Here is a 12450-nt window from a genome sequence, read left to right on the forward strand (position 1 = left end):
TGCTTTTAAAGATTTCTTTTTTCTTTTTGGCGTCTACATGGTAGGAGATATCTACCCGCTCGGCTCATTCAAGGTACAGGGCATCTTCATCTGCTCAGTCAACCACCACCAAACCCCCCAACAATACAAATTAACGATTCACATGTCAAGCTTGTGCCAAGTCAATGATCAGCAAAGCAACTTGCGCCTTCCTATGTGTGAACACCACCGCGTCTGCTTTGATATCTTGGACCAGTAATTATGGAAGATTGTGATGATGACAACCCACTCTCAGGTCGCGAGCTTTCAAAGTCAATCGCGCACATTGAACCGGAAAAAGGAAGAAGGGAAAAGGTGGGAGAAAGAGAAAAGAAAGCGCCTCAACCAACCACCGCAGTAGTCCCAAATTGCTGAACTTCATTATTTGGTTAAAAAATAAACAAATAGGAAACATGCGTGTTTCATTACAAGAATACAGCTGCAACTTATTCATATCGCCCTTCAAACCCTTTTATGCCATTTTTTTCCCTTTCCTATCGCCCACACAAAAATACTTACCCCGTTCACATACACAAATAAATCGGAACACCATCTACCTAAAACACTGGTACATTAACCTATAACTTGGTCTCTCTACAAACAGTGATCCCCTGGATTCCCGGAATGTTCTATTTGCACCTAAAAGAAAGTTCATAAAAATCAAACATAATGTTCTTTTCACCTTCAATCACGCGTGAACCAAGTGGACCAGGTGCACTTTGGTGCGTTATACAAATGGTATCGGCTATCATATTTGGTGGGGGGGCCGGATGAGTTCAAATCATTGTTCCTCTGTCTTCCACACCTAATTCTTGAGATTCCCTACTATGTGACACGGTTTTGGTGGGGACGCAGTTTGAGAGCAAATTCGCACTATGCTATCTATGACCACAAAAAAGTAAGGAACAAAAGCAGGAGGCTAGTGGGCAGGACTCTGTACAAGTATCGAAAGATTGGGCAAAGTCATCTGCTTCTAGAAGTTCTCCTTGTGGAAGTCGAATTTGGTGCTTGTCTTTCTTGAGAAATCGAGGGACAGCTGACGAAGTTCGTTCGTCAAAGCCACACTTCCACAATAGAACACCCCTGCAAGAAAGAGTCGATTATTAATTGTAAGTCGTCGAAGTTTGGTCTAACTACCATCCATGGCCTGCTAGAGCAGTTGGCTGGTATGAAAATTGATCATGTCAAAGAAAGGAATAAGCATCTCACCAACTCTAGCATCCCTGTGGTTGAGTGCAATTCGCTTGAAGACACTGCGCCAGTTGGGTTTGGCAAAGTGGGTCTTCACGCTGGTGCCGGAAACAATGTCTTGGCCGTTCTTGGCGTAGTTGAGAGACTGGAGCATGGCGATGAGCGCGGATCTCGCGTCGCCTTCCTCATAGACGCTCGTGCAGTAGTTGTGGAGCTCGATCGCGTTATTCTGGTCGGACTCCGCGACTTCGTTCATCACCCCCTTGAACCAGTCAAAAGAGCCTTGCTCCCTTGTTACCCAGTAGAAGTAGGCCCTTGTGGTCTTGAAGGCCTTCTTCTTAGCTTTGGCGCCGTTACCACCACCCTCCAGCTCCTCTTCCTCTTCGCTGGCCTTCATGTTGTTCACTATGTCCTTGACGACACTGATGAAGGGTGTGGCGCCGATCCCTAGGCCAACAAGCAGCACCACCTCGTATTTCTTGTAGTCTTGAGCTGGTGCTCCGTATGGCCCGTCGATCAAGACCCGCGGGAAACTGCAATAAAGAAAAGAGACGATAATTAGCTATTAGTTCCTCAAAATCTTAATGTCTTAAGCTAATCCTATTTAACTCGTTTGTATAAATGATGAACTTCCTTGCAGTACCGGACGTTAGCATATGACAGAAAGCTCGACCTTTAACTAACCGAATGGGGACTCAAGTTTCAACATTCCAAATTTTTTAGTTGTTGATTGCGTAAATCGTTAAAAAGATGTGATCAAGATTGCAAACCTTGGGTGGCTAGTTTGGTTGTGATCCGCCCTGAGCAGCCCACTTTTGCCATTGTCTGGCGGTTGGCACACCTGCAGATAAATATCAAGAAGAAGCGAGGATTTAAGAGATGGCAAAAAGATATAGACGAACAGAAAGACGCACGAACAAGGTAGAAGCACCGTGATTTACCTCAGAGAAGACAGTCTTGAGTTGGCTGGTCCAGTCTCCTAGTGTACGAATGTGGAGGCTCAAGTAATCATCGCTGGGTGCAGAAGTAATGGAAAATGGATGCCTGTCCAAAATTCTCAATAAGATTACCACCAACAACATGTTGCTGTGTTGAGATCAAGCAACAAAATTACACTTCTTTCGTGCTTGATTCCTCTAACTAGTCTGATCTGTTTAAGTGCTTACCATTCAAATGGGGAGACTGCCGCACAGTTAACAAACATGTATTGTCCACTTTTGTACTTAAAGCCATTGGGCCTGGACATATGCAAGGTGAGAACGTTTCCAGGGTAGACAGCAACCTGCATGATTGAGCAGAAGAGGGCATTAAGTCGGTTGAGCACCTATAGAGAGTAGAGATGTCCACAAATTTGTTTCTGATCCTCCTCCACCTCCTTGCAGGACTAATATGTAAGATTAGCTCACCTTGAGAATCTTGACCGGCTTGATGCCTGACCTAAATGCTCGGACCAGGCGCTCGAATCCGTAAAGCAGCATTGGAATTGCAATGTACATCCAGGTCTGCAAGTGGAAAGCGCTTGCTCCATGAGTGCTCATAGTAAAGTAGTGAAATCAACGCCTGAAGTCGCAAGGCAGAAAACTTACCGTTTTCTTGTACCATTTCTTGGTTAGGTAGAGTTCGTAGCCATGGACGATGTACAGCGCATAGACGATGACGAAGAGGTGGTGGGAGTACCAGAAGGCATTGAAGCCAGTGAGTTTCTTGAGTGCCTTGGGCAAGTTGAGCCTGTTCCTCCTAAACCATGGGGTGGCAAGAACGTAGGCGATGATCATCAGCACCAGAATGACGATGCCGGTCCAGCCCTCGGTACCCTTCACGAACCACCAGTAGTTGGGGGGTCGTTTATCGCCGAAGAACGGCTTCATGGGCTCATACTCTGCGTCCGTCGCATGAAGGAGGCGAGGGAAATCGCAAGTTACGTGGGCAATTACGTGCAGTAAGACGCCGACCGCTGCTCCGGCAGCAACCACCTACAAAACGAGACGAGAGTCTACTAGTTCAGCACACCAAGAAAAAGTCCACTCACTTCTTCTTCTTCTTTCAGTTGAAGAGATCGCACTACAGCCAACTTCTTAGATCAGAAGAGTTCAGATGATGACTGATTGAGGTGAGGGTCATAAATTTTTACCTTGTGGAAGTTGAGATTGTCATCGAAAGGGACCACCACGCCCAGTTTGGTCTTGTTCCTGAGCCATGTGATGGTGTTCCGGCAGACTGGGAAAAGAACTAGAGCCATATTGAGCTTGGTCAGCTCCGCACCACCTTTGGCAACGCAGACGCAGTAGCCCATAACATGGTACACGGCTCTGTGCCTGTACTGGTAGAACTTCCAGGCGAAGAGGCCGCCCATTGCGATCAGCCACACAACGAACAGCCACACCCTCTTCCAATTGTCTTCCAGGAAGTACTTGGTGTGGTTGTACCACCTCTTGATGGGGTTGCTCTCCTTGGTGGGCCTCAATTTCTGGCTCAGCATCTGACTTAGGTTCCGGCTGTTGGAGAATGGTGCTACTGATTGGCTTGGCCCTTGCAACAACAGCACCTCAAGATTTTCGACCTGTCGAGTTTTCAAGCACTCCACTATCATTACATAAGAAAGCGGCCGGCAGAAAAAATAAGGCGATCAGGCCAGTAAGAATCCATCTTTTTGTTTTCTTAATTTTCCTGCCTTTTGCGTTACCTATCATCTGCGAAAGATAAATTATTCAAGTGTAGACTCATACCTCAATGTAACCCAGATTCCCCGGGTCCAATTCTTCCATGATCAGAGCAGCATATTCTTCTGCTTGCTCCTGAATCCTTGCCAGCTTGTTTGCCGAAGCGCTGAGAGTGATAATCTGTGAATACCATTTAAAGAAAAACACCAAAAGATCAATCTCCAAACCATACTAACAAAGGAGAAATTCTAGGATATCTAAAATAGATTTGCAAAGAAGAATCCTTTACCTCCTTAACCTCTGCCTCGGTTATCCGGCCATCTCCGTTCTTGTCAAACCTGCAGAACCCGTACCGTATATGTAAGAATTACTCAGAAACGAATTAAGAAGTGGAGAACTGCTCAGACAAAAAGAGTTATTATATATTTCTTACAAGTCGAAGAAAGTCTGGAGCCTAGCGTCGAAGCTCTGGTCAGATATCTGCTCCCAGAAATCCTTGAGCTCGTCCTTGGATATGAAAGGCGCGACGATATTTCTCCGCCTCGCCAAAGCATCGTACAACGCCAAGGCGAACTCTTTCGATTCCATCCCTGCGAGGACGACCACCATCAAATCAGAACCCGAATAGAAGATTCAAAAATTAACAAGAAGAAGAAGAAAAGAGGAGGACGGTGAGTTTGTGAGTAAGAGAACCACGCACCAATGCATTTGCCGAAGAGGGGTCGAGGGAGGACGCCCTCGATGTTGAGCTCCTTGAAGCGCTTCTCGATGGCAGGCCAGCCGGCGGAGCCATCGGCCTTGCTGATGAACTTGAGCCCGGCGAGGGCGCCGGCGGCGGCCGACTTGGAGCGATCGAGATTGATCGGGGCTTGGCGCTTGTTGGCGGAGGCGAGGCGCTTCAGTTCCTGGGACACGTGGCGAATGCGGTTCGAGGCGCTCCGCATTACAGAGGAGCCGAAGGAGGACTTCTTCTCGAGCTCCCGAGCGAGGAGCGTCATTTCCGGGTCCTCCTTGTCCTGCCCCGCCGTCTTCACGCTGTGGACCGCCACAGTGTCATCCCGGACGTCGAGCGTGATCTCCACGTAGGCGTCGTCCGCCGCCCCGCCGCTCGTCTCCGGCGGAAGGTTGAAGCGTGCGCTCTTCTTCCCGCCGCGCTTGTTGGTGAGAGGCCCGCTCAGCGGCCCGCTCATCGGCCCGCTGAACCCGACCCTCTCGCTCCCCGTGCTCTCTGTTTCGTAATTGGTATCCGACTGGTGGCCTTTCCCGTCTTCCACCCCCATCCTCCAAGATCTCTCAATCCCACCACCACCACCAAAATCAGCAACTCAGAATTAGTACCCTTCGGACCAACACTGCCACAAGCAGGCACAGAGAGAACTCCGCTCCCTGCTTCTCTCTCCCTCTCTGTCCTCCTAGGGAAGCGAGGGTAGCTCAGGAGTTCTCTTTTCTGCTCTTCTCTTTTCTTTCTGCCTTCTGGGAGACGTGTGCGTTCTGAGGTGCATGCAAGAACGAAGACGAGATATTTATATGCGAGTTTTGGTGGGGAGAAGCAGGAAGGGCAGGCTTCGGCTTCCTGTGGGTGGTCGACTCCTTCTTCTTGGAAACTTTGACCGTGACCCGGGAATCCCTCCCCTTCTTGGTCAGCTCTCCCTCTCATTATTTTATTACTAAATCAACTTAATTTGATTTGATGCACTGTGTAGGAGGAGCCTGGGAAGGGGAAGGGGGGAGAAGTGAGAAGGAAAGTGAAAACGGCGAGAAGCTTCACATGTTCAAACGTCAAAGGGGGCGACCGGCCGTCGCTCGGTCCATATGAATCCACCGCCGACCCCAGCCTCTCCCCGGCCCCGCCGGTGTAAGCGGCTCCACCTCATTCTCTTCACAGGAGCTGTCTTGACAACTTCCTTCAGTTCACATGTTACTTTTTATTTTTCCTTTATTTAACGTAGAAGAAAGAAAACGAATCCAATCCGCCTAACCATTGTGCTTGACCACCATGACGACAATTTCTCAGTGCCAGACTCCCAATCTGAAAATTTTATTGGCCAACGGCACACTCTATTCTAAGCAAGCAGGCTAATTGACCCTCGGCTCAACCAACGTTTCATTTAATCGAGTCTGCTCTGATCGATGGATGCAATTCACAAGTAGTTACGAAAAATGAACCGATATCCAACAATGCAAGAGTCAGGCTTTGGTGGGAGCCTTGAACTTCATTCTTGTTTCTCGGCCGATTCAAATTAGAAGCGTAACCCAAACATAAGAGTATGAATTACGTTTTACAACGCCTCTTGATTCACCGTTCTTTTGCAGCCGCTCATGGATCAGTCTTCAAGTTGCCACGGCCTGTTTTGACGTGTATAACTTAAACGTTGATATACATAAAAAATTTGAATCACTTGTTATACATAAAAAATTTGAAAATTGATATTTCCGTTCGAATCAAAATTTAAGTTGGTCAAGGTTCACCAAAAATTTTTAACCCCTAGACATTGGTAATTTTACCCAAAACACCTTCAGCCACCAATGTGAGGGATGTTACATGTCGGTGAAATTATTATTTTTGCGGACGGTGGAAATTAATTTTCACCGACATATAGTCTCTACACGAATCCGAAGACTGATGTTCATCTTGCTGAAAGTCAATTTTCACTTGACGACATTTCAATTTGAACGTCGATAAAAATAAAATTTCACCGATTGGTCGTTTTCTAAATGATACAGATGACTCTTTAAGTCCTACCCGAATATCCAAATCACGGTTTTCATATTCGCAAGATCTCAATGATTTCTAACCTTCGCTTGGTGGGATATAAGGATTGGTGGGTGCCCAAGGCAACCATTGACTTTGAAGCCAACCCCATAATTGGAGTACTATCAATGCACCCTTAAGTTGTGAATCCGTTTTCTTTTACAAAACGAAGGCAATTATAAATGGACATATCTTATCTGATCTTGTCAAGCAATAAAAAATTCAGGGGAGGAATTGGTCCCCAGTTGTCTTCTTTATTTCGGGGCCAACATAAGGGAATGATGCGCTAGCATCGTAGCTGCTATCTGTTCTTAAGGCTAAGTTTTATCCCCAAGAACAAATATTGTATTTCCTTATAAGAAAACGGGCCCCAAGCTTCTAGCTCGTTTGAGAAAGATTCTATTAAAAGGTTAATCTACCAATCTAGTGTGCAAAGCATGAACGTCTAAACCGAAAAATTAATTAATGCATCGTCGGTTCACTGTATTAAAGAACGGACGGCGAAAGCTCATTGGGTAACAGTAAAATCTCTCTCCGAGATAGTGGGGAGATGGGCGCAAAGGAAAACAAAGGCTGGTACAGCAACAAAGCGGTTGGTTTCTCATCTGTTTCTGACGTTCCCAGCTGCTCGTTTTCCTAGACAAGCTTTCGAAAACGACCTCCTGCCCTTGCAGTATAGGCACATGAAGCTCAAGTTTAGTGAATGAAGAGCTCTTGCCGACTACCCACCACCATTTCTGCCGAATTCTAGGAAATCGGAGTAGAGGAACTCTTCATTCCCCCCCACATTATCTTTCCTTCTTCTTTTTTTTTCCCCTTCCTTTTCCTTTTGGGCAGGTAAATATCGTATGGTGGGTAGAACTGTTGCAGTAATTGGTTGCCCCATTCTTTTCTAAAGGACACAAACAATGTTATTTGCTTTCCCCAGTTTGCAAGTTATATGCAAAATGATTGTCATTTAATATGAGAGCCCGTTGCTCTTTAATTCTTTCATTTTGATCCGATCCAGCTAGCGAGCCGAATAATCTAAGTATTTGTTAAGTAATTAATCAAGGTCATGTCAGCAACAGCAACAATAAACTATTATTACCTGTGGTTGGTGGGTGGGGTCTGGCACCAAACCTACTATAGTAAAACATGCATTTGATCTTTCAGGGCGGCCCTACTTCAGTTATGCCTGATCAGATTCGAGTTCTTTTGTCCATTAACAAATCTCGTCTTCGATCCCATAAAGTAGTTGCAGTAATTAAACTGCAATTTTTCTGCTTTTTAGAGAGAGAGAGACGAGATTTTTCTGCAGATGGCGTCTCTTGGAACCAATAATACAAAATATCAAGCAGCAAACAAGTGTTCTGACGTGTATGGCGTCTCTTTGTCTCTCTCTTCCCACAGAATGAGAATGTGAGAAGGGGGAGTCGCCGTGCTTGGTCTCGGCGTCTCATTCTGTGGGCCGGCGACGTCAGCCTCCAAAAGAGCAGGCGCTAGCCGCGTGGAAACCGCAGGACGCATAAATTTCCTTCCGCATTTCAGCGTGCGTCAAAGTTCAATGGCTGCCAAAGTCTACCGGGCTCCACTGCTTCGTTCTATTCACCTACCAGCCGTTTCCACTAAATGACCACCTATTTGTCATAAGCTAAATTAAGAGCCCCGTGGCTGTGAAGCTGATTTTTTCTTAACAGAGGCCTGACTTTACTGAAAATTGCTGAATGGGTCCCCGCCCGGATGAAGGAACATGTGAAGGAAAAGATGAGGAGTGTTGACATCTCTCATCTCAACCAAGATGACGCAATTTAACCAAAGGCCTCCTTTTCAGTTGTCAGCAAAGTCAGGGTCCCGTATCGAGACAATCAGAAACTCGAGGCCATCATTCCAATTTATGGTCAAGGGTGGGGTTTGAGATGAAAATTTCTCAACATTAATTTCTTTCGCATGCGCTCGCATATCACGCCCCTACTTTAACATGTGATTCATGTCTCGTTTTCAAGGAGTCTCCACGAATGAAAAGACATATTTTGAAGAACAATTCACAAAATATCTTTTGGAAACCTTCACATGATTGATGGCAGTCCACAATTTACTGTTCTTGTATTTATTTTCCCCAGTAAGTTAAAAGGAGATCCATTCTCCTCTTGACTTTCATGGAGCCCGACAATCCAAAGTTATGATAAGACCTTTCAAAATCCCAAGACGAAACCGACTCTGTATCTTGAGAAATATTTTGCCCGTCTTTAATTTCCAAGAGCACTTATCCGGTTTGTTTGTACCAAGCAGAGAAGAAATTAAGACCTGTGTCAATGTCACGTCAAACAATGCAGTAAGAAACCCGTGGAAATGTTTGGAAATATTGTAGAAATGCAAAGACGGCCTAGTTAGTTAGGTTGATTTGGTTGAGTGATGAGAATGGTTAACTAGGGCAATGCGTTTCTTGGACAAAATAGTTGCTTGAGGTTGATGGGGCTTTGATTCTTTTCCTCATCAATATTCTTGCTGCCTGCAACTTGCATCGTCGGGAAGTAGAGGAAATTGTAAAAGCCACGCCCTGCTGCTCTGTCTTTTACTAAACCAACAAACCCTCATTGCACGTAGCCTTTTTCCATGGAATCAATTCATGATCTTCATCCCTTCCAACATGGCAATCTAGAAACGCGGTGGCTGATGGATATCACTACACTAGCAAGTTGCCTCATTGCTTCAGCAATGATGCTTTTCACAATTATATGTATGTAAGGAGTGGGAAATTAAACAAAAAAAATCCTTCAAAATGAGACTGGTTGAATTTATTCTGGATATGATATGGCCGATTATCTTGAGAAATTATATAAACATTAGTTCCTCTGCATGCACAGCAAAAACGTTGGTGGTGGAAATATTTTTCTAGCTGGCGGTTTTCTTTTCTTTCAGAAATGTTTAATTATATAAAGAGTGGGAAATTTCAAAACAATTTAAAGATTTTCTTTAAAATGAGACTGGTTCAATTTATTCTACATATGATATAGACACAAATATCTTGAGAAACAATATTATAAACATTAATTATTGCAATCCACAAGAAAAACGTTGTTGGTGACAAAATTTTTTAGCTGGCGGCTCTTTCAGAGATGTTTCATTAGCAACAAAATAGTGAACAATATAAAATTGCCGATCACCAACCAAAAATTCTTCAACCTAGATGATTGAAACAGTGGGTCGGGATGGGAATCAAATGTCATTATTCTTGTAGACAAGGTGCATCAGCCCCAAATGAACTTCCTTCTCCTCTCCAACACAGAGGGGAGCCAAAGTAGGAGAGTCAGTCACGTTGATAACTTGTAAAGTGTGAATGTGCCAAACATGTATATTTCACTTGATAAGTTGTAAAATATGTTCTTTAAATTCAAGTCCATTTTCCGGGTTTGAGTTTTGACACGTCATATTTGAAAATCCCAGCCAATTGCTGCCTATAACTCAATTGTGTAAACCAGATTTATCCATAGTTTTAGAGGAAATAGCTTCCATTCCACACCTATAGCACTATAGGAATAATACTTTTGCTTAAGTGTATATATAAAGCTGAATCCGTTCAATTGCTTCTTCAAATTAATAAATGGCTTTGGTGAATGCGCCTAACAAACGGCCATTGAGCAGTAAATGGGAAGTCATTGGGGCCACAATATGTCAAAATAAATAATAATAATAATGTATGCATATTCTCAACCGTCAATGTCGATGCTTTCAATGGTTTCGATCACTCCCAACAGATATAACATTTAAGAGTTTGACACCATTTTAACCCTCAAAATTTGGACATGAACAGTGGTTTGAAAAATGAGGTCACAAGTACTTGAACGTTACTGCCTAAAACTGGGGGACAAACTGAACTGAGATGAATCATTCTTGTGGCAAAGCAAGCTCCGATGCATCACAAGCACAGATGCAAAAGCTTTGGATTACTGGATCAGGTTGAACTTTTACCAAACTAAACTCGAACTAAACGGATTTAAGCTCAAATTCGGGCCACAGTTTTTAAAAGCAAATTTGGATTAGGTTTTTCACTTTCCTTCTTTTTTTTCTTTTGCTAGGTTGATCTTTCTCTATAGGGTTGGTAATTAGTTGGAAGCATGTGATATTTTCAATGGGGCATCTATATAATTAGGTGGAAGCATGTGATATTTTCAGTGGGGCGTATATATATGCATTCAAACTTATCTACTAATTTATTTATTATTTCATTTATGCTACCGTTGTTGGTAGCCACCTGCTCTAGGCTTGTGAATCCGCCGCTGTTTTGAAGACACAAGGGGCGTGATATGGAGGCTTATCCTTTTAAGCTGGAGTACTGTGGAGAGCTTAGGCAGACTAAGTTCAGCTCCTTACGACGCTACAGAAGAAAAGAGAGAGAATATGATCAGTCAAGTTTATTTTGAAATTGGTTGTTTCACTTCCTTTTTTCTTTTTCTCTTGGCAATCATCATTCTCACCTTAAAACCGGTGAATGGTAAGAGCAAAAAGAACATGAAGTCATAAAACAAAACTGGTTTAACTCTTTACGTACAGATTCTTTTAAGTGAATTGCTTGCATGAACCGTCTTCTCGGTCGGGATGCAAGAGTTAAAAGGTTCCGGATGCTGATCAGGCAAGTAATTGCTCCGAGCGACAAGCGTACGTATAGACGCCACCCCATCTGATGAGGATCATGCATATCAGCACAACTAGTGGCTGACGCAACCTGAAACGAGCTTCGCCAGTCGTGTCTTTTTCTAACAGGCACTATAGACGACGGATGTTAGGCCAACTTGTCTCCTGGCCTGTGAAAATGACAACAGATTTTATTTGTAGAAGCAACTTGCCCCTATCAACTTGCCTAAAGAGGATAGCGTATGTGGTTAACTTGGCGGATTGGTGAGAGCTAACTTCGATGTCTGCAATGAAAATGAACGCTACTCTCCTCAGCTGTGTAAAAGATGGCAGACACTACTCTCAATGTAACCGTAACTTCACTTAATCCGAACACAGTTCTAAACCCCAGAAACCAAGGAAAAAGAGTGGCTTCAGCTCCGTTTCAAGAGGTGGCCGGGTTCCCTCCCTCCCTCCCGCCTACCTGAAGTTATCAACTTGAAAGTCCAAAAATATCTCCGCGTTCCTTTGATTTTGAGCTTCTTTTCTAGACCGGTTTTGATTTTGAACTTCCTGAACTAAAATAAGTCAAAACAAACGAAAGAATTATGGGTCTGTGATTTTCAAAGTTTTTCCACAGCCCGTGGTTTTGAGATGTTTTGACGCAAAATACGGAGAAAAGAATTGACCGCATGCAGCGTCGCTTCTCCTTCGTCTGTAATCCTCCTGCAACGCTCTCACCTAACCGATCCGGCGATACCCCATTTACACCACAAAGGAGTTAATCCGATTCCAGCCAAGCTGGTGGTGGCGGAGTTAATCCGATTCAAGCCAAGCTGGTGGTGGCGGAGTTAGAAATTTTTTGGTTGAGAGATAGAGATGTAAAGTAATCGCAAATTTTAAACAATCTATAGAAACTCTTAAACTGTTTGTGGCTGGCGAGCACCAGTACGCAAATATGCAAATGGCTGTAGGGTTCCCATATGGCTGGCCATATGTAAATAAATTGCCTCGTATCCAACAGGCATTGTCAGAATTCATGTCAATGGCTCATTCAAGCCATTGATAGTCAGTTCATTAACTATATACGTGAAGCCTCCTTAGTGGTAGTGGCTAGGGGCTTGAGGTTGACATCTTTGATGAACTTGACCTAAATCAAGGGTGCAGTACTTAGGATGCATAGGTTCTGCCTAATCTTTACATGTTTTTCCAAGAGAAAGAAAAGACCAACTTGGT

General features: G+C 44.2%; 1 protein-coding gene across 1 annotated transcript; it reads right to left on the minus strand.

The window, feature by feature from the left end:
- Nucleotides 1-376: 376 nt before the first annotated feature.
- Nucleotides 377-5375, minus strand: LOC116257535 (respiratory burst oxidase homolog protein C). The gene is made up of 12 exons (XM_031634378.2): nt 4570-5375; nt 4303-4459; nt 4159-4207; nt 3936-4049; nt 3341-3769; nt 2796-3182; nt 2616-2711; nt 2376-2491; nt 2151-2253; nt 1980-2050; nt 1228-1742; nt 377-1101 (listed from the first exon to the last, which is right to left on the minus strand). Exons 1-12 carry the CDS (start codon nt 5147-5149, stop codon nt 992-994), a joined length of 2727 nt encoding a protein of 908 aa, XP_031490238.1. The 5' UTR covers nt 5150-5375; the 3' UTR covers nt 377-991.
- Nucleotides 5376-12450: the final 7075 nt, after the last annotated feature.

This window comes from Nymphaea colorata, chromosome 7 (assembly GCF_008831285.2).
Source record: "Nymphaea colorata isolate Beijing-Zhang1983 chromosome 7, ASM883128v2, whole genome shotgun sequence".
Lineage (NCBI taxonomy): Eukaryota > Viridiplantae > Streptophyta > Magnoliopsida > Nymphaeales > Nymphaeaceae > Nymphaea > Nymphaea colorata.